The following is a 26,120-nucleotide window of genomic DNA, read 5'->3' on the forward strand; positions in this document are numbered from 1 at the left end:
AAAATGTTTCATATATACTGTGTAGCTATTAACATTCTTTTTAATTGGAATAATCTCAAAATAGTAATGCATATATTTCATCTCTGACACTGTTGAGATAAGCCAGCATCAGATTTTTTTTTGAGAGATGTGTAAAATAACACGTTAGAGATTAAAAGGTAAAAGAGCTGTTAGGATTATGGCAGTTGGTTGCTTCCTTTAATGTTATCTCTTTTACTATATGTTAATATTTGTTTTGTTGACTAGCTTGGATTTTTTTTTTGTCTGATATGCTTCAGTATAATCTATCACTTAATTGTTAAATACCTTCTTGAAATATACTGTGGATTCTTAGATAATAAGAAACCTTGTTTGTAATGAAGGATACTTCAGCTAGTACATCTAGTAATGTAGATTGTTCTACATTACAGTTCAGATACTTTGTATTCTGTGACTGTGTCTGTCAGGCATGCTTATGAGACTAGTTAATGAAAAGTGAATAAAAATATGAAAATACATTCAGGAAATGGTGAATGGGATTAGCCTTTCTAAAAATAAGGTTACGACATAACTGAGTTCTTCAAGCCCTTCATGGCATTGAAAATCTGGAGCTTGGAGATACAATACCTTAGTTGTGAGATTTGGGATTAACAATACATTTTTCCTCCTCCTTCTCTCATTCTTATGTAAATTATTTGGGATGAAGATAGAGACTGACATGTTTGCAGACTTTGGATTTAGAAAAATGAGATTAGGAATGTAGGATTAGGATGCTCTTAAGGTTGCATATAGTATTTATCAGATCAGTTAAAGAATACAGTATACCATGGATATTTTTAGAAAAATTAAAAAATGATAACTTCATTATAATATTAAAACTCATATATTGAAAAGTATACCGCATATATCTGCTGAAATACTGACTAAAGTAAAATTGGTGGCAGAAATATCAATGCCTTCACTTGATCCAAGATTTCTCTCACTATAGGTGCTAGGAGCCTCTGCATTTCTTTGTATGCATTTCATATCAGTTCTGTATTTTCTAGATTAAGGTTTTAGTCCTTGATCATTCTATTCCCTTTTTGGTTTTGTGATGTAAAAAAATGAGACAAACATGTCTCAGTTTCTATGTTTTCTAGATCTAATTTTCAGGTGTATATGAGATTAGTTGATATGTATGCATACCATGCAGATTAAACATTATACATTATATCTTTGGAAGCTTGGTGCCCTACTATGTTTGAGTAATTCTTGCTGTTATTTGACAGCTGCATTATGTCTGACTATGGCATAATCTTAACATATTTTTATCACCTCAGGATGTGTCTACCATCTGACATAGACTTCTTCATCATTAGTATTTGGTGCTGCTCATGACATGATTGTTGTCATAATCCTGAAACAGTCAAGGCAAAACTCTTGCATAGGTCTTAAACCAACTAATTGTATACAGATTTTTGCTTAGTAATTAAACTAGTGACAAGTGTTGTTGTTGAGATCATATATTAAATGTTATTATTCTGTTTGGATTCAAGGGTAATGTTAGGACAAATTATGATACAATAGCTAAAAGGAGAATAACCGAAAATTCAGATATACTTCATTTCTCATCCCTTAAATTCTTTCTTCTTTGCTATTGTTTGTAAATTTATCCTTTCGTTTTAATTAAAAGCTCTCTGAGAAAATATGCAGCTATACTGCACTTAGTCTTCTATAAGAACAGCATTCTTACTTCCATTTTATAGAAATATACTCAGAAAAATACAGTACATGTGGGAAAAATATATTCTGGGAAAAAAAATAACAGGAAAAAGTGTGAGTTCCAATGTATTACACTGTGTCTTTTGATTCATTTTTATTGTGTGGCTTAGATATTTGCAGTGTTATAAAGTGGGCTTAAAAGAGCTTTAAATATATTTTGTACTCATCAACAAAGATTAGGCAAAAATCCAATTCTGCCCCTTATGAAGACACATGTGTTTAATAGTCTCTTCATGGAAGTCTAAAAATAATTACAGAAAGAATGTCAGGAAGAAATTTCCAAAAGCCACCTGTTTCGTCCTCTGACACAACTTAGTTTAAACTGTACATCATTCTTGAGATACACGTGTCCAAAAAGTTCTTAAAAATCTTTACAGATGGATATGGCACAACCATACAAAATCTTTCTATTCAAGTTCTTAGACCTAAAATGTTCTACAGATGCACAATTTCTTCATTTTAAGTTCTGTTTGATTCTCAGTGGGCATGAATAAAGTTTTCATAACTTGAGTTTGTTATTTAGTGCCTTCTTAATTTCTCCAGTCTGAACATCTTCAAGTTTAGCCCTTTCTTGTAGGTGTTTTGTTTTTTTAAAAAATATTATTCTATGCTTACTTCCATTGTCCATTGTTTAATTCTTATCCTGTTATTGGCTATTTCATTTCTTTGCTTCTCATTGGTCTCATGAGCATCTTTTTAATTGATTATCTATTCTAGTATAGAGCTCGTGATACTTTTTGAAAGAATTCAAGGTAAGTTGATCATTACTGCCACTGCTTTGCCTTTTAAAAGAAAAAGACCAATTCTGCATTTCTAGTTTTCACCTTCACAATTTTATTTTTATGGGCTGTCATAGACGTTGTGCTCATAGGCTGTGTAATTGTGAGCCACACAGCAAAAAATAATGTGATGCAATATGAATGGATCAGTAGAAAAAAAAAAAAACAACCCATTTGTACCAAGGTCCCAAAAGCTATACTATAAGTATGCATATTTATATACTTTATGACTAATATAATTTCCTGGACAAAAGATCCCTGTTTCTCAATGAGAGGCAAAAGAAAGTTATCCTATAAACTCTTGCTTTCACTTGTATAGGCTTCTCAATGTTACTTCAGCAAGAGCCAGAACATCCTTTCTTTCATCTAGTGGAGATAACAGGAGGATAATATGGATGTTCTCTTGCCTGTTTTCATGGAAGCAATTCTTTTTTTTTGTTCTTTTCTATTCAAATGTTATACAGTAACTTCTGCTTCCTTATTTTAACTTGGGTATTGGTCAGGCAGTAACTCAACTGGACACCGTAAAATTAATACTTCCACTCTCTCAGTTGTTCTTTTGTGTGGAGAAGAGGCAGAGTAAATGAGAGAGGATATATGCAAAGTACAGAATTTGGATAGATTGAAGTGTAAAATCCTGGAGATGACTGGCAGTAAATGCATTTGAAAGGTGGCACAGCTGAGACCAAAGAAGTTGATTGGGAAGGAAAGATGAAAAAGGGGAATCATTATTATTTTAAAGAAGATTTTTTTTTTTAAAAAAAAAAAAAGACTGGAGAGACAAGCAATTTAGAAAACCCCTGAAAACAGATACAGCAACTGAAGGAAGAAAACGTATATTGAATCATAGGAAATCTTGGTGTAATATAAAGGAATGCCATTAGTTAGGAGCTGAGGGCCTTTATATGAGTTTATTACTAACCTTGAGACCTTTGGCCTTTTAAGTGGCACAAGAAGCAGAAGAACATGGGAAGTCTGTGGTTTGAGAACATTCTGTCAGTGCATGCGCACTTGGTACTTACTGTGGGACTTGCTTGTGCTGCATATCACACATTGATTGAGACCTTTCTGTTCCTTTTAGAGACTGTTGCTGCACTTTGAACAGATCTTCTGATTTAATTTCATCCAAAAGGAATCCCCTTCACATGCAGAAAAACTGCCCCACAGTCTGAGCCAACATGGAGTAAGTGGGGAAATGAGGGATCGCTGCACTCTACTGCTCTGAGCTATGTCACTGTCGTAGACACATTGTAGCTAATATGGCTTGCAGATTTGAGTTCCTCAGGATGAAGTCTGTTTTACTTAACTGGCTTGAAAATACCTAGCTTATACACTAAACCTGCAGGATCTTAATCCTTTATCACTAATACACCAACTAAAACAGAAAACCCAGTTATGTTGACCTTTTGACTAAAGAAGAAATTTAGGAAGATAAAACAAAAACATAAAAATTTTCAGTATTCTCCAGTATCTATTAGAAACCTTTCTTCTCCTTTGGGTAAACGGGTTCATTAAGGAGCTTTAATTTCATTATAATTCCTGGTTCACTTTAGGCAAGTCTCATGGGAAATCTTCTCTAAGAGTGCTTTTACTGAAGTTTGCCTTCTTGAAAGGCATTGCTTTTAGTTTGGTTTCTTTCTAATCTAACTTTCAAGAATTCTGTTCTTTTGTGACCAATCTCAACTACATTACTACTTAATCTTCACATTCTTACCAATTTCTTCTCTGTTAATTAGAGACAAATGTGAAGCAGCCCCTACTCTCATTACTCTTTTTATGAAACCATTTCAGGAACTTCCTCTTCAGTCTGTCTTCTGTCGCATTCACAAAGGATGTTAGTCAGTAACTCACATTATCACTCGAGTCTGTGCTCTAGTTTACTCTTCACAAATACATTATCTACTTGATCCTTCTGTTCTGGTAGGGGAAATGTTGGCAATGTTTTTTAAGTTTATAATTATCCTTTGGAATCTTTTTCCCTTTTTGTCTCACTAGTGTATTCATCCATGCTCCCTTACTGCTATTCTTCAATAAGATGTCCTATATGAATTTGAATCCTTCTGTCTCCTTTTCTCTCCAGATTGACACATTATTACTTTAATTACAAATGAGCTGCATGAAGTAATGATCAGATGGCTGGTGAGCCTCAAATGTAGTCGGATTCATGATTCTTGGTGTTAAGAATGTTTGGTTAGTTTGGGGTTTTTTTGGTGGGGTTTTTTTTACTAGTGCTGGGATTGATTGTTCCATTGGTATTGGAATTTGGAGATTGGTTGCTTCCCTAATTAGCTACCCCTCTGGAAGGCATCCAATTCATCTTTCACATCTGGTACTCCTGAATTCCTTTCCATCTGGTCAACTACTTTTTCAATGGAGATCCTCATGCCTAGCATGTTATCGATATCCTTTTGGATCATATGGGCTTCTCTGTTTCACCACTCTGCTTGTGGTCATACTATCTTCCTCAAGAATATTTGCAGGGATTCTTTTGTTCCCAGTTTCTGCTTTTAGAAGTGTGTAGATCTGCATTCCCTGGTTTGAGCACAGAAGCTGGATTGAAGATGCTTTCCTCTGGGGTTCCTGTGTAGACACAGCTGCAGATAGCCACCCTGCATCCTCAGAGCTGTAGACTGAGAAAGATTTGATGACAGAGATTATCGTGATGCAGTGCTTTCAAAGGCCTAATTGTGACATAAAACTCTGTTTTCTAAAACTTCCTTCTCCACAGTCTCTTAAATTGCCCTGTTACAAAAATCACTGAGATGCTGAACTGTTGAATCACAGGTATAGCTTTCATTGTCCTTCAGTGAACAGGACTTCAGCCATACTGTAGGAATTTTGTGATATGTGAGAGCACCCTATCATCTCTCAAAATGATGCAGTAGATTTTAAAGATTTGTCTTTAAATTATCCCCTATACAAGACTTGTGAACACAACAGATCTTTTGCCATACTGAGCTATCTGCAAGGAACAGGTAGGTCTCTTGATCATTGTGGTCATAATACTACTCGAAAAAGTGAAGATTATGATTTTTAATCCCTTTGAACTACAGAGAAGGAACTTGAAGCTACCAGTTAGAAGATGAATGTTCTATTTAGCAGGCTGGTAGATAAAAATGTTATTTTCAAGCAGCTTTGTTGCATTTCTTTCACTTCCATGTCCTTTGACCTGATAACAAAAGATGGATTTCTGCAGCAAGCTAATTCTCTCTTAGTACCATTTATTTATGGAGTGTATCAATAGAGCAAGGTGTTGCATCTGTTGAAATATGTGTGGTAGCTGTTTTGAAAACCATATAGTGATTGTACTGAAATACTAAGTAACATATATAAACTTGGGTACCATAAATATTGTAACATTAAATAGCCACACCTTATTCGACAACCAAGTTTGATATAACACTTTTTTCCTCACGTTAAAATCATCACTTCAGATTTTGACGGTAATAGGTTCCTTAGACTGCCTTGAAAATTTATTTCTTTAATGCTTTTTGCTACAATGTGATCAAGGAAGCAGTGTAATAGCTCCTGTTTAATTATATTTGTTTGTTGTAAGAAAAGCACACTTTGCTAGTTATAAGTGCCAGTCCAGGGAGGGATTGAAGGATTTACTTTAGGTATTTAAGCCACATCACAGAGGTACCAATGAGGTTATTGTAAGTTAAGCCTTCCTCTGTAATGAATACAGAGCGATATTATAAAAAAAATATTTAGGAAGGTACATGTACCTTAGCACACAAGTGTAAAGTATTAAGAAAACACAGGATAAGGAAGGCTCATCTGGGTCATTTCGTCTAGTTGTTGTTACAAGCAACCCCAAGATGGAAAAAATCCTTATAAAATTGATGGATTGTATCTTATCAGTTTATCTTATTCACCTGCTATTCCAGAATCCTATTTTTTGTGGATTCTCCAATCTAAATCAGGAACTATTTTAAATCTAGGACTTAAATCTGCAGAGGTAAATTTGCAAGGTTTGTCTTACAATGATCTTGAGTATTTTTTGATGGAGTAGCATGGATTTTCTCGTAATATTGAAAGATCTCTGGAGATGAAGAATCTTCTTGTCAAGGGTAGTGCTGGGAAATTACTCTTTTTTTGGTAAAATTTTAATTATTTACGCAAACTGGATTGTGGCTGAGAAGAAAGCAGTCATTAGAGTAATGTGGTTATAACAGTTGTCAATACTAGTTATCCCAGGCTAAAGAGGAAAAAAATATTGGCCCTATCAGATACAGGATAAGTACTCTAACGAATATATGTAAAGGAGGAGCTATTTTCCAGTTTGTTTGTGTAATATGTTCTTTAAATTCATTTGCTCTGATAACAAGTATCTGATCTGAAATGTTTCATAAATCAGTAACAAAAAATACTGTAAAATGTCACAGATATACTAGAATAAACAAGTGAGATAATTTTTCTCTGCTTAGCTACAGTATTGTGTTCACAAGCTGTGATTCTTTTTTAAATTCTGCTTCTTAGAGAGATGTGGATGAACCAAAGGCGGACTAGGATAAACAGGAATTTTTAAGATGAAAAATGAGGTATGAGGAAAGACAATGAACTGTGATTACGTGGTCAAAGTAATAATGTATCTGAAGGACAAACAGAAGTAAAGCAATTGTATTACAGCATTGGAGTTTCAGGTTATGTATGAAGAAAATACTTAGTCCTGTAGGTTAGAAAAAACAATCAAGTCCAACTGTCAACATAGCACTGCAATACCCACCACTAAGCCATGTCCCTAAGTGCCACATCTACATGTCTTTCGAATACTTCCAAGTCTGATGACTCAATCACTTTCCTGGGCATCCTGTTCCAGGGCTTGATAACCATTTCGGTGAAATGCTTGATAATCCTTGTAACTATAAAGGTAGTTTAAGCAATATGGTAAACTGCCTAAGATATAGAATCTGCCTTTAAGGAAAAGAACAAAAGAAAAACAAAAAATTATGTCAGGAGCAGCTAAGGTATAGCTGATTTTGAAGTACTGCAAGAGAAAAGTAGTGTTTTCAAAACCTTTCAACTAAGCTCACCACTCAATTCATGATGGTTTATTGCTTTTGAATGGGAATAGATGCTGCTGGAAATGTTACTAATACTTGTTTAGTGCTTTCTTTCCTGCCCCAAACTTTTCAGTTTTGTAATGCATAGCCCTGAATTACTTGGAAACAATAGTAGAAATGTGAGATGAAACTTGAGTTAAATATGTACTAAGGATCGGTGAATATCTTATCACATCTCTTTTTCACGGAAAATAAGATCAAAATACTTAATACAAATCTTTTTTTCTGCAACAAACTATATACTTATGAACCAAAATATATAGATTTTGAGAAACTGCCTCATTGTGCAAGTTCAGTTATCTTACACAATTATTCTCTCCTGATTAACTACTTTCTTCTGAAATGGTTTTGAAACATTTTAAAGCAGAAATTGGCATGAGCATATAGTAGAATATAGCCACATAAGAGTTGAAATTTTGGTTGTGTAAGGCATGTTGAAAGGGTAAGGTAAAAACATGTAATTGCACCAAGACAACCTATTTTGTGCATGTGACTGAATGAATTATAAGTCATCTCCACCAAAATAATCTTTACATCTCAAAAACTATGTAATCTAGCATTAGTTCTGTGTAAGGACTGAAATACCTGAGAAGGGTAGGTACCAAATATTGTTTGTAGAGATTACTAGAGAAGTGGTAGAGCCTCTGCTCTAACATTTTAATTAAGATTTACGTGTACACAGCAAACAGGGGGACTGTATAAATTTGTTATTATTTCTTATAGATAAATATTTTGTACAGATTTATCAACAAAAACATTGCTTCTGTATATACCCCATTTGTTTATTGTCCTCAAATATGAGTGTGCTAACAATGTAGTTTTACATTGTTCTTTCTGAAATCAAGCAACCATTTATTTGAAAACTCAAATAGAAGGATGAATATATTTTCAGCATGATTAAATTGTCTTCAAGATGTTGTGTGAAAACTACAACCAAGCGTCAGAGACAGAGAAGCTGATTAAATAACCTGTGGAATTTATGTAAACTCAATAAACACACCCACAACTAGTAATTTATTATTAATCTAACTAAAAAATGAGGAGTCTTATCAAAATAGTGTTATTAGTTCAGTTGCAGGGATACTAATATGTATCATCCAAAAATATGCAATTATTACAGCTTTCCCCCAGTAATGACAGAATTAAAAGCAATATACACAAACTCCTGCTATCAGATTTGCCCTTTAAGTGTATGTATCAGTCATTATCATGCTTTGCCAGGGGCAGTATCAAGTTGATGGTATTGTGTTTTCTGTTCTCTGTTTCCAGCCTATCTTTATTCGGTTCTTGGTGTCCTGTAACTGACTCTATGTAATCCAGAAACCGTTCACTACCTCTTGCTAATAATTGTGCCAGAGACTACAGAGAAGAAAAATTACCATTACCTGACAGGTTTACAATTCCACTCCACCTGTATGAAGTATGGAGTTGTAAGAATTGTTATGCAATCCAGAGACTGGAGGAGAGCAAACCAGTCTTCAAAAGGGCAAGAAGGAGGAGCTGGGTAATTACAGATCAGTCAGCCTCATGTGGAAAGGTGATGGAACAACTAATCATAGGTGCTTTAAAGGACAAGAGGGCGATTACGAGCAGTCAGCAAGGCTTTACCAAGAGGAAGTCATGTTTGACCAACCTGATAGCCATTTATGAAGATGTAACCAGGTGGATAGATGGTGGTAGTGCAGTGGATGTGGTTTATCTTGATTTCAGTAGAGCATTTGACACATCTCCCACAGCATCCTCACAGCAAAATTGAGAAAATGTGGGCTAGATGATCAGTGTGGATTGTTAACTGGTTGAAGGAAACAAGGCAGAGAGTTATGGTCAATGGGGCAGGGTCTAGTTGGAGGCCTGTAAGTAGTGAGGTGTATCTATCTAGTCAGGAGTCAGTGCTGGTACTCTGGAAACTTTCAAAATCCACCTGAATGAGTACCCCTCTAGCCTACTCTAGGTGGTCCTGCCCTGGCAGTAGGGTTGTACTATATGATCTTTCATTGTTCCTTCCAACCCTCCAGATTCTTTGAAGATTCTGTGAATGTCAGATAAATGGAAGGTGAAGAGTGGCATAGTTTGGTTCTATATTTTTCCTGATTTATTAATTATGTTTCTTTTAAGAAAATACAAATTACCATTTGTTCTAAAGAGGTCTAGGAAGATTGTACCTTAATCAAGAAGTTTATGAGAACAGATCACATAGAATTCTACATTTTTCAATTGACATTAAAGGACATATCTGTGTATGAATTAAAAATAACACAACTACCAGACCATGAAGTAAAATCAAACTTTGAAGCAGGAAAGATGTGTTTGATCTTATTATCTCTTCTAGATAAGTATATATTTTCTATTAATACATGAACATATAGACTTTTGTTTTCATTTCAAGATTATTTTTGTAATTGAAAAAGCCAGACCATGCTCCACACATTCAAAAATCATCTTAAGAGATAGAATATCTTCAGAATATTCTAATTCCATTTACTTTGGCTAGCAGTCTGACTTTATTTTTCAATAGCTTTTCCACTTAAAATCTCATTGTCAGTACTGAATTTTCATAGATGAATGTTTTCCTTAGTCTGTATTCCTTTAAACATCGACTGTGACATAGTAATTTCTTCTACAGATATCTACAATGTCAACTATTATTTTCAGCAAACAGATGAAGGCAATATTTCCATCAATACGGATTTTTGCCATTCTAATGTATTCACCTGGATATCTTTTTTTCATTTACCTTTATTTTTGACTACTCAAATTCAGATATCTTCCTTGGCAATCCAGGAAAGTATGACGTATTTTCATTGCTGATACCACTACCCTTTTTGGTTTTATGGAATTGTAGCTGCCTACAGTTTTGAGGTTTTTTTGATTGTATATCCATAGCCATGTCCAAGCATTGTTTCTCTCCAGCTGGAATTATGCTCCAACTTTGTTTATGAAATCCAGCTTTCTGTGTGTATGAACACAGTACAAATAAATTCTCTTGTCATCTTCTACCTAATCTTTTGTGTATCTCTTCCATTTTATCAACATAGGTACTAATGTCTTTTATCTTCTTAATCGTCCCCAACACTATCTCTCTATATTATCTGTTTTTTGTGCCATCATTTAAGATTCAGTATTCTTTTTCCATCTTCAGTATAATTCACCACTGATTCATTGCTTCAACCAACTTTTTCCTGATATCTTATCCTCTTTTTTTTTTTCTTTTGCCTAGCATTGTTTTACACCTACAGATCTTTCATACATGCTCTTTCACAGCATTGCAACCACATCCAGGTTCCTTTTCATGTTTAGCCTCTGCTATGATGCCTAAAAGGCAACAGGCAGTGAATGACTATTTATTTATAGGACATTGTGTTCAGGCACTTTTTTTTTTCCTTTTCGTTTCCTTTTTTTCCTCCACTCTTTCATGTTTTGTGTAGTGCTTCCCTCTTTAGACTGTGAGTTTTTGAAGACACAATCTTCAAAAATATAAAAAATATACTCAGAAAACAAGCTGAATATCCCATCTAATAGCAGAACTTTTGAAAACCTTGAATATTATTGATAACAATGGATTTCCTAGACCACTAACTAGTTAGTTGTTCCTCGTGGAAAGTAACAAAATAGGTATTTTATGTATTTTATTATGAAGGAAAACAGGAAAAACACCATGCAAAACTGAAATACAAAATGTCATTTGTTCATGTTTTATTCAATTCGGATTAAACAACACTTCAGTTTACTTATCCTGTGCTTGTTCATCTAAGTTCAAGTATATGATCCTCAGGAAAAAGATTGCATTTTGATTAAGAGGGTCCTTTGCCACCTTCTAACTGCCCATTTTGTGAGATGCAGTAAAAAATAAAATGATGTAAAGACTGTCATTCATCCCCCACCACAAACAGATTGATGGCCAGTCAATTTCCAAGCAGTGGCCACCTCAAAGGACAATCCCTATTCTGCCCCACACTTGTTCTTCTACTATCACCTTTTATTGCTGACTATAATGTTATAGCTATGGAGCATACCTTTGGCCAGTTTAGGTCAGTTGTGTTGGCTATGTCCCTTCCCAACTCTTTGCTCATCCCCAGAGAAATGTTTGCTGCTGTGCAAACACAGTTCAGCATTAGCCATTGGTATGTTACAAACACTATTCAGCCAAAAATCAAAAGCACAGCACCATATAGACAGCTCTAAAGAAAGCTAATTCCATCCCAGCCAGTCGCAGTACATGAATAAAATCAAATCACACCAATTAGATAATCAGAGTATTTATTGCTTGGAAAGCCTAAAGTAATTTAGGAAGTTTATTTGGATTAGCAGAAGGAATATCTGAAAAGAATTATACTGCTAATATTACATCAAAAGCGTATCTACAGGAAGATGTCGGTATGTTTTAAGACAGAGTTCTTCCATGATTCTGTTTTAAACTCTTCCATATTAATTTTCATCTTCCTGGGGAAGCCCTAAAGTTAAACTGATCTTCATGGTTCTAAGTGTATTACATGAGCCAAGAAGACTGGACCATCCTCTGATTAATCTTTTGAATCTTAATAAGTTTTTAATGAAGTTTTGTTACTTCTGAAAACCCTTGTATTTTTCTCTGTAACAGCATGGTTCTAACTCAATAAAACAAGAAACTCTTCTTATTCTAGCCCCTTTTAAAACTGTATAGGGAGTTACTGATGAAGAAAATCTGCTAAGCAGCGATCCTTTAAATGGAGAGAGACTCATTAAGCATGTCATATCATTTTACTTTTCAGTCATATTTCATATCAGCCCTTACACAATTCAGGAAGTTTCTTTCTGGAAGATTATTCCATTTATCAAAAGATTAAGGTCACAGTCACTCACTTTCAGTTCTGTATCTTATAAAACCATTTGCAACTTGTAGTGTCTGCTGACTTGAAGAACGGAACTTTACTGAAACTAGAGTGCTTCTGTCTGTCCAGAGTCTGGTCTGCATTCGAACTACTGGACAGTGGTAGATGAGTTTTTCACTACTGAAAAACTAAAGAATGTGAGATTAGAAATGTCACTAAGAACAAGGGAAGGCCTTGTGGATGCAGTAGTCTCTATTACCAGTTTGTTTTTGAGACTCTGGCAGCTTAAACTTGCTATTAAAATTAGCTTCCCACTGCTGAATATAGAGAAAATAAGTACCTAAAATTATTGAACAAGTTAACATCTATGCTTCAGTTTCGTTTGAGTAATGTAAGAACAACATCATTCAATATAAAGTCACTGAAAGAATTTTGAAAAGTAGCAATAAATGCTTATAAGAACAGAAGCCAAAAGAGAAACTGACAATACTGTCTTCAAAAGATAGTTTTGAAAAGAACAGAGTCCAATAAATGCAGAGCCAAGAAAATAATGAGATAAAAGCAAAACAGTGAGTAGCTGCTAATTGAGAGCAGTGACAGTCTTGTGTGGAATTAGCTGAGATACAGGAAGGTAAATATTCCATATAACTATGGACTTTAATCATACATATACATGCAAAATGGAACAGATAGAATTTTCCTAGGTAACCTTAATTTCAGCAATTATACATTTCAGGGGGTTTGAATTTGTATTTTTTCACTTTTTTTTTCAGTATTATTGTGAACATAATTTTGTGATTGTCAGTTACAAACATTTCACAGAAACAAATAAAACAACATATTGGATTTGCCTTTTCAGATAGAAACTGTGTTTACATCCAAATCAATATATCGGTGCCTTTCTTGCTGAGTATTTATTTTACTGCCAAAGATATAGCATGGTTATTATATTTTTTCAGATTATTATTTTCTATTATGATTTTATATGCTATTACTATAGCATATATTGTAAAATAGGATTGCTGAAATTGAGACCTAATGAGTATTAGTGCAGATTGCACATTCATAATGAAAGTCTATTTTCTTTATCTTCCTTTCCTCTGTTTCATATTGCACTCTTTGTTAAGAAGCCTATGAATGCCTGAGATTTTATATGTGAAAAGATTGTATATACATCTCATATCTTAATTTAAGAAAAAAAAATTAAAATATAACATTACTTCTTTAAGAAGCATTATTTGATAATTCAGCTGTCATCATGTACTGATTTTGTCTGGGTTAGTTTCTTTTCTTTGTCTGGTCTAGTTACTTTTCTTCATACTAACTGATATGGACTTGGACTTACGATTTAGATTTCTGTTGAAAGTAGCATGGATTTCACAAAGTGATTTTAGTTACCGCTGAGCAGGGCTTGCACGGTGCCAAGGCCTTTTTAGCTTCTCAACCCACTTCACCAGCGAGTGGGCTGTGAGGCACAGGAAATTGGGAGTGGACATAGCTGGGATAGCTGACTCCAACTGACTAAAGGGATATTCCATACCATGTTATGCCCAGCAATAAAAGCTAAGGAAAGAAGGAGAGGAACATTCAAAGTGATGATATCTGTCTTCCCAGCTAACTGTTAATGTGTGATGAAGCCTGGCTTTTCTGGAGATGGCAGGGAACACATGCCTGCTGATGGGAAGTGGTGAACGAATTCTCTGTTTTGATTTTCCTGTGCAAGAAGCTTTTGCTCTACCTACTAAACTGTCTTTATTTCAACCCGTGAGTTTTACCACTTTTTCTCTTCCAATTCTCTCCCTTATCCCACTGGAGGGGGAGTAAGAGAGTGGCTGTGTGGTGCTTAATGGCTGACCAGGGTTAAACCATGACACATAGTTGTATACAATTAGAATCTTTTCCAACAAGAAGGCAGTTCTTGCTTTTAGTAATAGGTTACAAGGTTTGCTGAACATTATCTAGACTATTACAGGTTCTAAATTTATCTTGGTGTCATATTATTTTAACAAACATATTCTATATTATAGGTATAGCAGTAGCTTTTGTTATTCTGTATTTCCTCCATTTTGTGAAGACACTGTATTTCTTTTCTGACTGGTAGATTCCCATTTTGTAGTCATAGGCATCTAGGTTTCTAGCTTTATAACTGATACATGAAGGCTTGATTCCCAACAGCATGTCCTTTCCAAATCTCACCAGAAGGCTGTGCTGCCATTCAGTGGGATCTCAACCAGCTTCAGAGTTGGGCAGAGAGGAACCTCATGAGGTTCAACAAGGACAAGTGCAGAGTCCTGCAACTGGGAAGGAACAACCCCATGCACCAGTACAGGCTGGGGATTGACCTACTGGAGAGCAGCTCTGCAGAGAGAGACCTAGGACATCTGGTGGATAATAAAGTAACCATGAGCCAGCAATGTGCCCTTGTGGCCAAGAAAGCCAATGGTATCTTGGGATGCATCAAGAAGAGTGTGGCCAGCAGGTCAAGGGAGGTTCTGCGCCCCCTCTACTCTGCCCTGGTGAGGCGTCATCTGGAGTCCTGTGTCCAGTTCTGGGCTCCTTAGCTCAAGAGGAACAGAGAACTTCTGGAGAGAGTTCAGCACAGGGCCATCAAGATGATCAGGGGAATGGAACATCTTCCTTATGAGGAAAGACTGTGGGAACTGGGACTGTCTGGAGAAGAGAAGACTGAGGGGGTATCTCAATAATATTTACAAATATCTAAATTGTGGTGTCAAGAGGTTGGGGCATCCCTTTTTCCTATTGTTTCTAGCAACAGGACAAAGGGTAATGGGATGAAGCTGGAACACAAAAAGTGCCATTTAAACATAAGAAAAAACTATTTCACTGTGAAGGTGAGGGAGCCCTGGCACAGTCTGCCCAGAGGGGTTGTGGAGTCTCCTTCCCTGGAGGTCTTCAAGACCTGTCTGGACATGTTCCTATGTGACGTGATCTAGGTGAACCTACTTCTGCAGGGGGTTTGGACTAGATGATCTCTAAGGTCCATTCCAACCCCTACCATTCTATGATTCTATGATTCTATGATTCCATGATTCTATGATCTGTCATAGTGAGGAAAGCTATCTATCATTGTGCCCTTGTTCAGTTTGGGAAGAGATACCAGATGTTTTACATTGTATAAAATGTAATTCTTTTGGTTGCCTTAAAGAATTAACATTTTCACACTCTTCCTTCATATGAGGATACAGTGGTATCAATCAAATATCTGCCATATTGGCATCATTCTTTCTTTTAGAAAGATAAATGCTATAATGGTATGGTGGCTACACTATCTTTAGACAAGTACAGTGTTGTTTAATTCAGTGTGCTCTCCCAACTTCAGCTATAGCAGTTGGAGACACTGTTATACAGCTATTTACAACTGCAAAGCAAATAGAGGTTTCTTGTTTCACTATTCAGCTAAAAGAGCAGAAATGCAAGTTTTCACTGTTTTGCTACACTAGAGTCAGCAATGGATTCAAAATGTTTGATCAACAGTTATGTTAAATTTGCTAATTTTGCTCTTAAGCGGATTGAGTTGAATTCCACTGGCTATACAGTCAAAAATTATCTTCTGTAAGCAATATAGTAACAAGCACCCAGGGATAAAAATGTCTTGAATTAATATCAGTGTGCAAAATAAACCTGTTTCTTAAGTATCAAGTAGATTTGATTATACTTCCTGTAAGAATACAACTGAATCCTTATTACATCCATTTTCTGTGCTTATATTTTATTGAACATTGAATTATTTGTTTTGCATGATTTATCCAGACCTTTACAATGGCCCCTTTCCTATTTCTATTCAGATAAATTATAACAAACAAATAAAAATAACTCTTAGCATTTTTAAAATTATTTAACCCTCAATATGCACTTAGTGGTGATGAGTAACAGCTAATAAACCTTTTTTCTTTCTTTCTATAAGATGTTTTCCTATGTATTTTAATTACTGGGAAAAGCAAAAGTGGTTGATTCAAGACGAAACAATGACATATTTTTTGGTAATACTTCACTACATAAAAATAATAGACTGCTTTTGAAGATGTTATACGTGTTTTTAGAGATAATTAACTAATTAGTTTTACTTGGCAGTTGTAATTTCAGATAAAGCTTTTCCTCTACAGTAAAGGATTATCAGGCTATGCAGTTAAATTGCTCAAACCTAGGTGAATCTTTGTCTGTAAATCCCCTCACCTAACTCCTATCCAAGATCTTCAGGAAAACTGGTGACAGTGGGACAGCACTCATTATTTTTAGATATTAGGCCAGATACTGTGCTCTTTTTAACTTGTTCTGGATAAGTTTATTTCCTAAAGTGAGTATATATATATATATATGTATATATATTATTAATTGTAGGACGGAATGGGAAATTTGAGAGTCACTAAAAAAGGAATACGACTTGAAGGAATTTCTGAATTTCTACTTCCACTATACGTGAAAGAAATCCATTCCCGAAAGGTAGGTGTTTTACATCTTTTTTTCCTAATTTGCAGCTAATATAAATTAATCTCTTCAGGTTCAAATTGCAAAGTTTAATTCTTACACCTCCTAAATTAATAAACAATAGAGATTTGCTTTGTGAATACTTTAAGAGTGAAAGATTCCTTTATGTCATTTTTTTTTTCTTCTGAAATTTTAAAGGAAAGGTCTTATCCTAAAGAAAGGAGAATCAAAGCATATATATTTTGTACTTTAAATGGCTTCAGCACTGGAAATGGAATATTTGACCCTTCATTTGATATGAATTCCAGAAAAAAACAGGATTAGTGATATGTGCAAAATGCAATGAAGTAAGAAATGTTTTTGTATACGAGTAAGTTCTTTCTGGTATTCGCTGGTGTGCTTTCTCTTTTTTTCTTTTTGTTTTTTTTTTTTCTTTCATTAGGTACAGGTAGTCTTACTCGACTGCATAAAGTCTCTATTATTTAATTTTTCAGAGCAAGCCATTTTTAATATTGCTTGCACATAATTATTTTATTATATAGAAGCAGATTTTTACAGAAGAAAAAAGAAAATCAAGATATTATGTATTCAGAAATTCAGTACAGCTGCTTTTAACTCATTCACTTTGATTTAGTCATGCTATTTATAGTAACAATGTCAATGAATTAAAAAAAAAAAAAATACTGAAAATATCCTAAGTTGTTTTTTCCATGAAAGTGATGACTTAAGATCAGAGAAGAATATCTCTGATTTTCAATCATCTGCAAAGAATTTTAATATGCATACCACAAAAGTAGACAGGAATGAATAGTATGTTTACTCTAAATATCTTTGGGCAAAATTCTGTCAAAATCTGTCTTCTATATATACTAAAAGTCTCAAGAACATTCACAAATGACATCATGACAGTTTCCAATTTCTCTACAGTGATTCACTCTCGTGTTTATTAATGTTTGAGATACTTTGTCTTTTTTCTGTAAAAAGAAGATCTTTCAATGTTTAAGAGAGCAGCAATATTTTCCTAGGTAATGAAAAATTCTCTAATATTTAAGTAACTGTATTCCCCAACAACGTTGAATTTTGATCACTTTACTGAACAAATATTCTTTCATTTTTTAACTCACTATACATCCTATTTGTTACAAAATCTTGTAATTTTGTACTAATAGCTAAGTTAATAACTAAGATAAATGTATCACAAAAAATTGGTTAAAAAAATCGTTTTAAATAAGTCCAAATATCATAACTTTGATATTGATCAGAATTTTAAGGGGGTAAAAATCAATGAAATAGACAATGCATATGTGACCATTTAAGTACCAAGTACTGCTACCAATAATAAATAAATAAAAGACTTCTAAACTTGGAAGGGTATCTATAAAAGGGAACTTTGGTTGTGAGTTTGTTTTTATTTCTCATTCCACCTTGCCATGGAAAGACGTGAGCACTTCTAAAGTATTCTTTGTAATCTTCTAGTATTGGCTTTACAATTTTAAAACTTTGGAATTTATTAAACTAACTGGAACACTTTTGAGTTTTTATCTATATATAAATATTTTACAGATTCTGTTAGACCTTAATATCTAGTACAACAAATTTATTAAAAATCATGCCTAAAGTACAAAACTCTTTAGTATGATTATTTCAATACTAACCTTTCGGGGAGAATACTTCTTCTTAGAGGTTGCAGAAAATGAGTTAAGGTTTCTGCCTTTATTCCTGTTCTTTTCTGTCAGTGAATGGTGTCTAGTTTTGTTCAATGTCCTGTTACTGTGTGTGAGAGTTATGATTTGGGATATTCGCTAGCAGAAGGCTTCAAATTGCAGAGTATCAGTCCTGTTAAAGTAAATATGGAAAATTTTATTTCCAGTGAGAGTAATGAGAAACTCTAGTACGGTCCTAATTTCACTAAGAGCTGATAATAGATCGCAGAGGTACCTAATATAAAGGAACAGGTTGAAAACTCTACCAGTAGCCTAACACATGGCAACAATAGTCCTGTGAGGCTCATGAGAAACAATTCTGTCATTAAGTGCCTTCAAGCCAGCAGAAGAAAAGAAATTGAGTTGATCATTAACTAGATAAAATGCTTTCTGTTGTTGCAGGCCTACTTACTTACTACTTGCAGGTCTATTAATATTAAAACACTTGTTGCCTAGATTAAAGTGTGATACTGATGTAGGCTTGTTTCTGATCTTGCAGCATTTCTGAACTAGATTCATGTTCCAGTCTTTCATCAACTTTCTCAGTAGTAGTTGTGCTAATGTTTCAGTAACTTGTGGTACTTCCAAATATGGATGACAAGGGAATGATAAGGACACACTCTGGAGCTCTATTAAGCTTTAGAGTGGGAAATTCTGATGTTTCTGCATGGTGTTTCCCCAGGTGTGTAGCATCTGCATGGAATGTAATGTGTTTTGCACTTACAGAATTGACCTCTGTGCTCTAAAAATCTAAGAATGAGATAGGTTTTCTGAGCTATCGTTATAGTCAGTAGAGTCGACATAGTGGAATCTGAAGAACTCTTGTACATGCCAGCCATTAGTGTTTACTTTGGGTCATAAAAAGGGAAATGCCTTTCCCTGCCTTTTCCATGGAAGCAGTAATGTTTTCACTTTGATGCATATGAGATCTAGAATGTACTGTGGAATCAAAAACTCATTTGAAGTTGATGTCTTTGAAGTCTTTGTGTATGTGCTCTATTTATTTTTTAAAAGAAGAGTTTGCTCTTTTAGCAAATGTACTTATTTCCCTTTAAAAACCCACAAACTTTAAAGTGACATTTAATTAACTCTTGAGATGAATATAACGTGTTTAATAACTTTGCAGAACAAGTGTATTTCCTCTTCACTGGTTCCATGTTTTGTAGAATGGCTTCTGGGGGACCTCCACATAGGGTGCCTAGCCCTGCAGGTCATTGCTTTCCCATAACTCAACACAATGCACAGTTAGGTAAGATATCCAATGATGTTAGCAGAAGGATACAGCAGCAAGTGTGCTATATTATAGCTAAGAGGCATGAGTGGAGTTCTTACGCATCTCCTGGAGCTACATTTTAGTTCACTAGATCTGGAGCTGGTAAAACACGTTCATTGATAGCAGAGGATTTACCTCCAAATCTGAGAGTGAACTACTTCTGATAAGAGTCCTGGACAGTCTGTTGAGTATATAGGCTGAGCTCTCCAGTGCTGCAACTTAAATGTGAAGGGTAACTAAGGTTGCTAGTGTAAAGTTCACATATGCTTACAGATGCTGAAATCACCATATTTACCTGCAGCATACCTGGATCCCAAAATAAAATCATATATGCAGGGTTAAATACAAGCCTTAAACTGTCTTTATCGGAAGACATATATTGAACTTTATATAAAGATTGAAAAACTGCCTTGTGATTGCTTCATTAAAACCTTCAATATTAAAAGTAAATGGTAAAATACTTTAAGTCTGTATGTGCAAATTCTGAAAAAAAAGAAAAACCCAGTACTTCTAGTGACATTTTCTCCTGCCAGCATACAATTTTCTATCAAAAAATAGTGACAAAAAATCCAGGTCTTGGGTAAATTCAATATTCATTCCTGTTTTGTCTGTAGAAGTTTTGTGATTAAGCTGCTCAGGGAGTGCTGTTTCCCTAACCTTCCTCCTTTTACTTTGCTTTTTCTACTCTATTTTATTAGTGGTGGCTGAAGAGCTATCTGATATTTACACAAAAAAAAAAAAAAAAAAAGATGCCTCTGTATTTTCACCAAATGATTTAACTGCATGTCAGAACATGCATTGATACATCAGAACATGAAAAGATAAGGACTCCTTTGATCCTGAATTAACATATTTGTATTCCTGAAACAAGGGTGCACATACTCTATGAATTGAATTTTACTGAGAATTTCATTTTTACTATATCTGATCTAGTTTTATAATTTTGATCAAATTACTAGCCTGAAAACAGTAAGTTTAATCTAAACAATGTTATATTTTCCATGTTTATATAATTTTCATTGATTTGATACAAAGAAAAAATGAAAATTACATTCTTTGTAGTATTATTTGACAACATCAAATAACAGTGCAATAACCTGAATTATTACAATATTTCAGTTTCTTTATCATCCCACTAGTACATTCATACTACTGCATTTGTGAATGGAAACAATCAAGGCACAGTTTTATTAGTTTGTTATTTAACGATAAAAACCATTCATGGTCCCTCTTGAGAATGTATTTTTTACTTTATTTACCTTTTTCATTTGCACATACAGTACCATTTTTTTCCCGTTGTCAAATTACTTCCATTGCAGACAAAATAAGTAACTAGTTATCCTTCGATGTAGGGAGGATTGCTTTCTGTGCAATTAACAAGGTTAAAGGTGTCTTTTCCAAATTTAGAGAGCATATGTTTTCTAGGGATATCCTTAGAGAATGCAGAATTTATTTAAAAGTCATTAGAAAAAGGTCTATAAACCAAGAAACACTGAGTATGCATAAGCTTCCAAATGAACATTGGAGACTGAAAACTCTCTGTATCTCTTGTTCTTTAAAATATGTGATTGTATGAGAACTAAGAAATTGTAGTAGGTTTCAAGGCAGAGCTTCTTTCAGATGTTCGTTCTCTCCAGATTTTCACTCTGGAGACTCAATAGGCTTATGAATATTTAGAGAGCTTTATTTTACTTTGTTTTACTTTCAAACCCGAATCAATCCTGACAAAGTAATTCTACAAAATATTTCTTTCCTCTCTGTCTCTCTAAGTGTGTATAATCACTAACACAGAATTAGCCTTTGTCAATTCTGTCCAGCATGTTGCACATGGTTTGTGTTTGAGTATTAGATGCCTTTGTGAGAACCCCAAATTCTCCTCATAAGAGAAATTTTTGAGCTTTTCTCTTTGATGAGGTCACAAAGAAATATCATAGGAGTTCACATCAAAAGCCTTTCTGAATTTGTGGCAAGACTTCTGCTGATCCAGTCTTCTTATTGCACATGACCATCAAATCAGATGCGGCTTGCCCTTGCTAAATCCATGCTATTGTTTTTCTTTAATTGCCTTCTTTTCCTTTACTTACTTTGCATTGATCTTCAGGGGGATCTCCTCCATAATTATCCCAGGAACTGAAGTGAAACTGACTGTAGTTTCCAAAGTCTTCACTTCTTGGAAGATGTTCATTATCTCTTGTAATGTACCACAAATATGTTGTATTTGTTGATTTTGGAGTTGGGAAGGCACAGTATGTGACCCTACGCTCCCCTGAAACATTTTAAAAATACAAGAAGTTGTTTGCTATATCCAGTCTCTTTTCTGCTCTGTAAGATACTCTGTTGCCATCCAGTAAGACTAATTTGAGAGTTGTGCAGTCTTGCATTTCGTGAGGTATATAGCTACAAGAGAAAATTCAATTAGGAAATATCATTGCTTACATTTTTCACGCTATCAAAACAATCACAAAAGCATCTAAGAATCTGCTACCTTTATTACTCACTGTGAAGTACAGTGCTTGCTTCTGCAGCTACATGTCACCATCCTCTCAGATAAATTCTGAAATGTTCCCCAGTTCATTTTTCTGATACCTACTTTTCAGCCTTGCCCTTGGGATCACTCAACTGTCACTGAGAATAAAGTCATTATTATGTCATAAAGGACTCATTTTGACTCTCAACATGATGTACTTCCAATGTACCAGTGTCACTTTATTGGCTATGAAAAAGATATAATGTTTTCTTAATCACAAGCTTTGCCAAAGACCAAGTCACTGCTATATTTGTTGGTGGTCTCTGTAGAGACTGGTGCTCTGAAATTGAGTTAGCTGTGCTTGTTCTTCACTGACAACTGATAAGAACTTTCGTGATTCATGATTTTCTCCTTGATTTGCTATATTTCACTGAAACTTGTCTGGGGGTCATCCAATTGATCAACCTTATAGTTTGAACACATCATTTTTTCATGTCAACCTCTAGTCATCGTATTATTACTGTGACTTGTTCAGTCAAAGAGGATCTCTGCTTTTTATACTGAAAATTCTGAGTTAATATTACCCAAGCCTTTACTTTGGTAGATTACAGATCATTAATATAGTCATGAGAAGCCTATATCCACGCAATTTTATAACAGCCTGAGGAACTGAATTTAATTTGGGAACACTTCTTCGGAAGGATGTGGGAAAGTTAATGAAGTAGAAACTGCTTCTCTGGGGCTTGTTGTTCTTGGCATCAGTTGCATTTTCAGTTTTCAAAATACTTACTTCATTTAATACATCTGTGTTCCATTGGGGCAAATTTCAATATTTCAGTTTGACATACATCATGTCATGTATCTGGTCCTAATACTGACTCAAATTAATTTAGTTTGAGTTGTTTTAATTTTATGGGAACTCTTTTTTTCCGTGAAAACTTTAAAATAATTTTGTTGCAATTTACAAATGGCAAGCAATTACTTAAAGAAATCCTCTATGTTTAAAATGAAGAAAAAATTTTGTTCATATTTCCATAAAAAATCTGATCCAAAACAGGGATGCAAAAGCAGATGACTTGGAGGAGACTTGAAAAGGAGAAAAATCTATGTGTTCTTTATCTCTTTATGCAGGAATTTACTTGTGTGTCTTCATGGAGAACAACTTTTAACCTTTGCATTCCATTTTATAAAATTAAGTAAGACCTTAGTTTTTCCCCAAAACGTTGTGATTGTTACCTTAGGAGATCTACTTCATATCCATAGACTCAGTATTTTACCAGCAAAAAATATACATGTAATAAAAAATATATATCTATTGATGCTGTGAGTTATCAGCATTGATTTCTTTGTAAGCATGAAGGAGATTTATCATAGAATCATAGAATGATAGGGTTGGAAGGGACCTTCAGAGATCATCTAGTCCAACCCCTCTGCAGAAGCAAGTTTACCTAGATGAGGTTGCATAGGAACATGTCCAGGCTAGTCAGTAGTGAAATATTTCAAGATAGTGAAAATTTATCTTCATGGATGTGAAGGAGAAATCATGCATGACCAACCTGACAGCCTTTTACAACAAAAAGTCTAGCATGGTGGATGAGGACAGCTAATATTTTTAATATTGCCTTTAGTGAGGCTTTTGACTCAATTCCCATCACATAATCTTAGACAAACTAATGTATACTCTAAAAGACAGTGAGATGGGCTAAAAAATGGCTAGACTGCTGGGCTCAACAGGTTGTAACCAGTGACACTAACCTCAGCTGCAGGCCAGTCACTAATAGTGTACTAATGGGGTCAGTACTCAGGCCAATGTTGTTCTTCGTTAATGACCCAGACCTGCACAATGAAATCTTAGCAAGTTTGCATATGATAGAAAGCTATGAGGAAAAATTTACAAACAAGTAATTTAAAGCAGAAGAGCACAAGAAAAATAACAAAAGCTTTGAAGTTTTAACTGTTCAGAATTTTAATTATTTCTTGCTCATTAATAATAGTAATTTTTCTATTCCTGTTTCTATTTCCTGTTTATTATTTGAAGAAAAGAAATGTAAGCATTTATTATTCTACAACAATGGCTGTGTCTTGACTCTGGCCTGCATCCAAAAAGAATTATTAACGCTAACATTAGTCAAAAGTCTTGCTGACTTGAAGAATATCTTTATGAAATAGTTGCAAAAAGCCAAATGATTTATATTCTTTTTAAGTTCAGTAACTTCCCTTGAACTCATTTTATTAAAAGATATTAAAATTTCAACTAAAAAGTTACGTGAAAATTGTAACTTCTCATCTTTAACAAGTAACCTGAAATACTGTGCATTCTACAGATAAAATAAAAAATAGATCAGAGTTGGAGAGCTCAACCAAATTAATATATTCTGTGTTTTCTCTCTTACTTTGAGTCTAATTATTCTATCCTTTCTCAAGTGTAACTTCCTGTGGGCTTGGTAGATAACTATTAAAATTTCCCATATTCCAATTTTTCCATGGAACATTCTATTTAATGTGAAACTTTTTCTCATTAAGAATCCTCCTCTTTTATGTGAAGCTAAAGAAATGTGAAACTGATAGAAGACAGTAAAAGTTTATTTTTCAAGCCTCTGATTTTTGATATCAACATACCCTGCTGATTTACAGGTGACCAAAAAGTTCATTTGTATCCATTTGTTACATCCTGAGATATTACCAAAAGCTGTTTCAAAAAACCTCTCTGGTCTGCTTGGAAGTTCCCAGAACTTCATCTAGGTAAGGAACTATTCAACTATCCAGTTAATATCTTTATGGGTGTCTCCTCTTGACAGATTAATACATCATGTAAATTGTTTCAAGTGAATCAAATGCCCAGTGTCTCTTGTCTTCTTGAAAAAAAACAGAACATTTCTAAAGGTTTTAAGTTGTGACACATTGAGATAAAAAAAAAAGATAATTAAACTCGGTCACCACTGAAAGACTTTAAGGATTTTTTTTACAATATCTTGTCTTTGTTACAGCTATGCAATGTCACCTACTAAACATCTTTATAAGAGTTCTGGGCAGTCCTAATTGTATAAACCTCAGGCCTACTTCTGTTCTAGAGATGTGAGCAAAGTGTTGATACTGGTCTGCATTCAAGAATGATACGTTACACTAACATTAGTCTAAAGTCTTGCTTTAAAACCAGCTATTGTAACAATATGCACTTTGGCTTGTAGACACATGAACTGTTTCTATATTTAGACTTTAAAAGCTCACTGTTGATCAGTCTGATGATTTGCTATGAGCTGTTTTTTGATTTTCTTTTTAAACCAAAACTAAACTTCAAGAAAAATTTAAAGTGGTAACTGTGTAAGTTTTTCAGAGAAAAATCTCCAAGCTATATAATTACCTCAAATTAAAAAGGAAAACCTTAAAAGGAAAATAATACATTGCTGTGTAATGTATTATTTGTGTCTCATAGACAAGAACTAAGGGTAAGATTTTAATTTTTTTAGAAATTCAGATGGAAACACTGGTAAGAACTTCAGACTATAGATGTTGGAAATCGGGGGGGGGGGGGAAGAAAACTCACAAGGAAAGCAGAAATCTTATAATGAAAGGAGCTGAACAAGTTCACATCCTGTACTAGAATTGTTAATTATGGTTTCAGCATTATGATTGTACAACAGCTGGGGATTTACAGACAAGTTAGCTCTTTGACTTAAGCCAGAGGCTCATTTGTATCTCTAGCTGAATACAAATCAGTTGTTCTGCAAAGAAAGTAAAGATAGGTTGGGGATGGTGAATTTTCCTTTAATTTAGAGCCTAAGTAATTTTTAAAAACACATAGTTGTTGTACATAATTCTCATTACTAAAAGTAAAATC

At 34.4% G+C, this 26,120-nt stretch overlaps 1 protein-coding gene across 2 annotated transcripts in view; it reads left to right on the plus strand.

The window, feature by feature from the left end:
• The window catches only part of SGCZ (sarcoglycan zeta), a 200,797-nt gene that overhangs the window by 76,493 nt on the left and 98,184 nt on the right, over positions 1-26,120 (plus strand). For both annotated transcript variants that reach the window (XM_061993083.1, XM_061993084.1), the window contains one exon: positions 16,753-16,854. In XM_061993083.1, coding sequence (XP_061849067.1) covers positions 16,753-16,854 — 102 coding nt within the window. The remainder of the gene's footprint in view (positions 1-16,752; positions 16,855-26,120) is intronic.

The sequence above is a fragment of the Colius striatus genome, chromosome 3, assembly GCF_028858725.1.
Source record: "Colius striatus isolate bColStr4 chromosome 3, bColStr4.1.hap1, whole genome shotgun sequence".
NCBI classification, from domain to species: domain Eukaryota; kingdom Metazoa; phylum Chordata; class Aves; order Coliiformes; family Coliidae; genus Colius; species Colius striatus.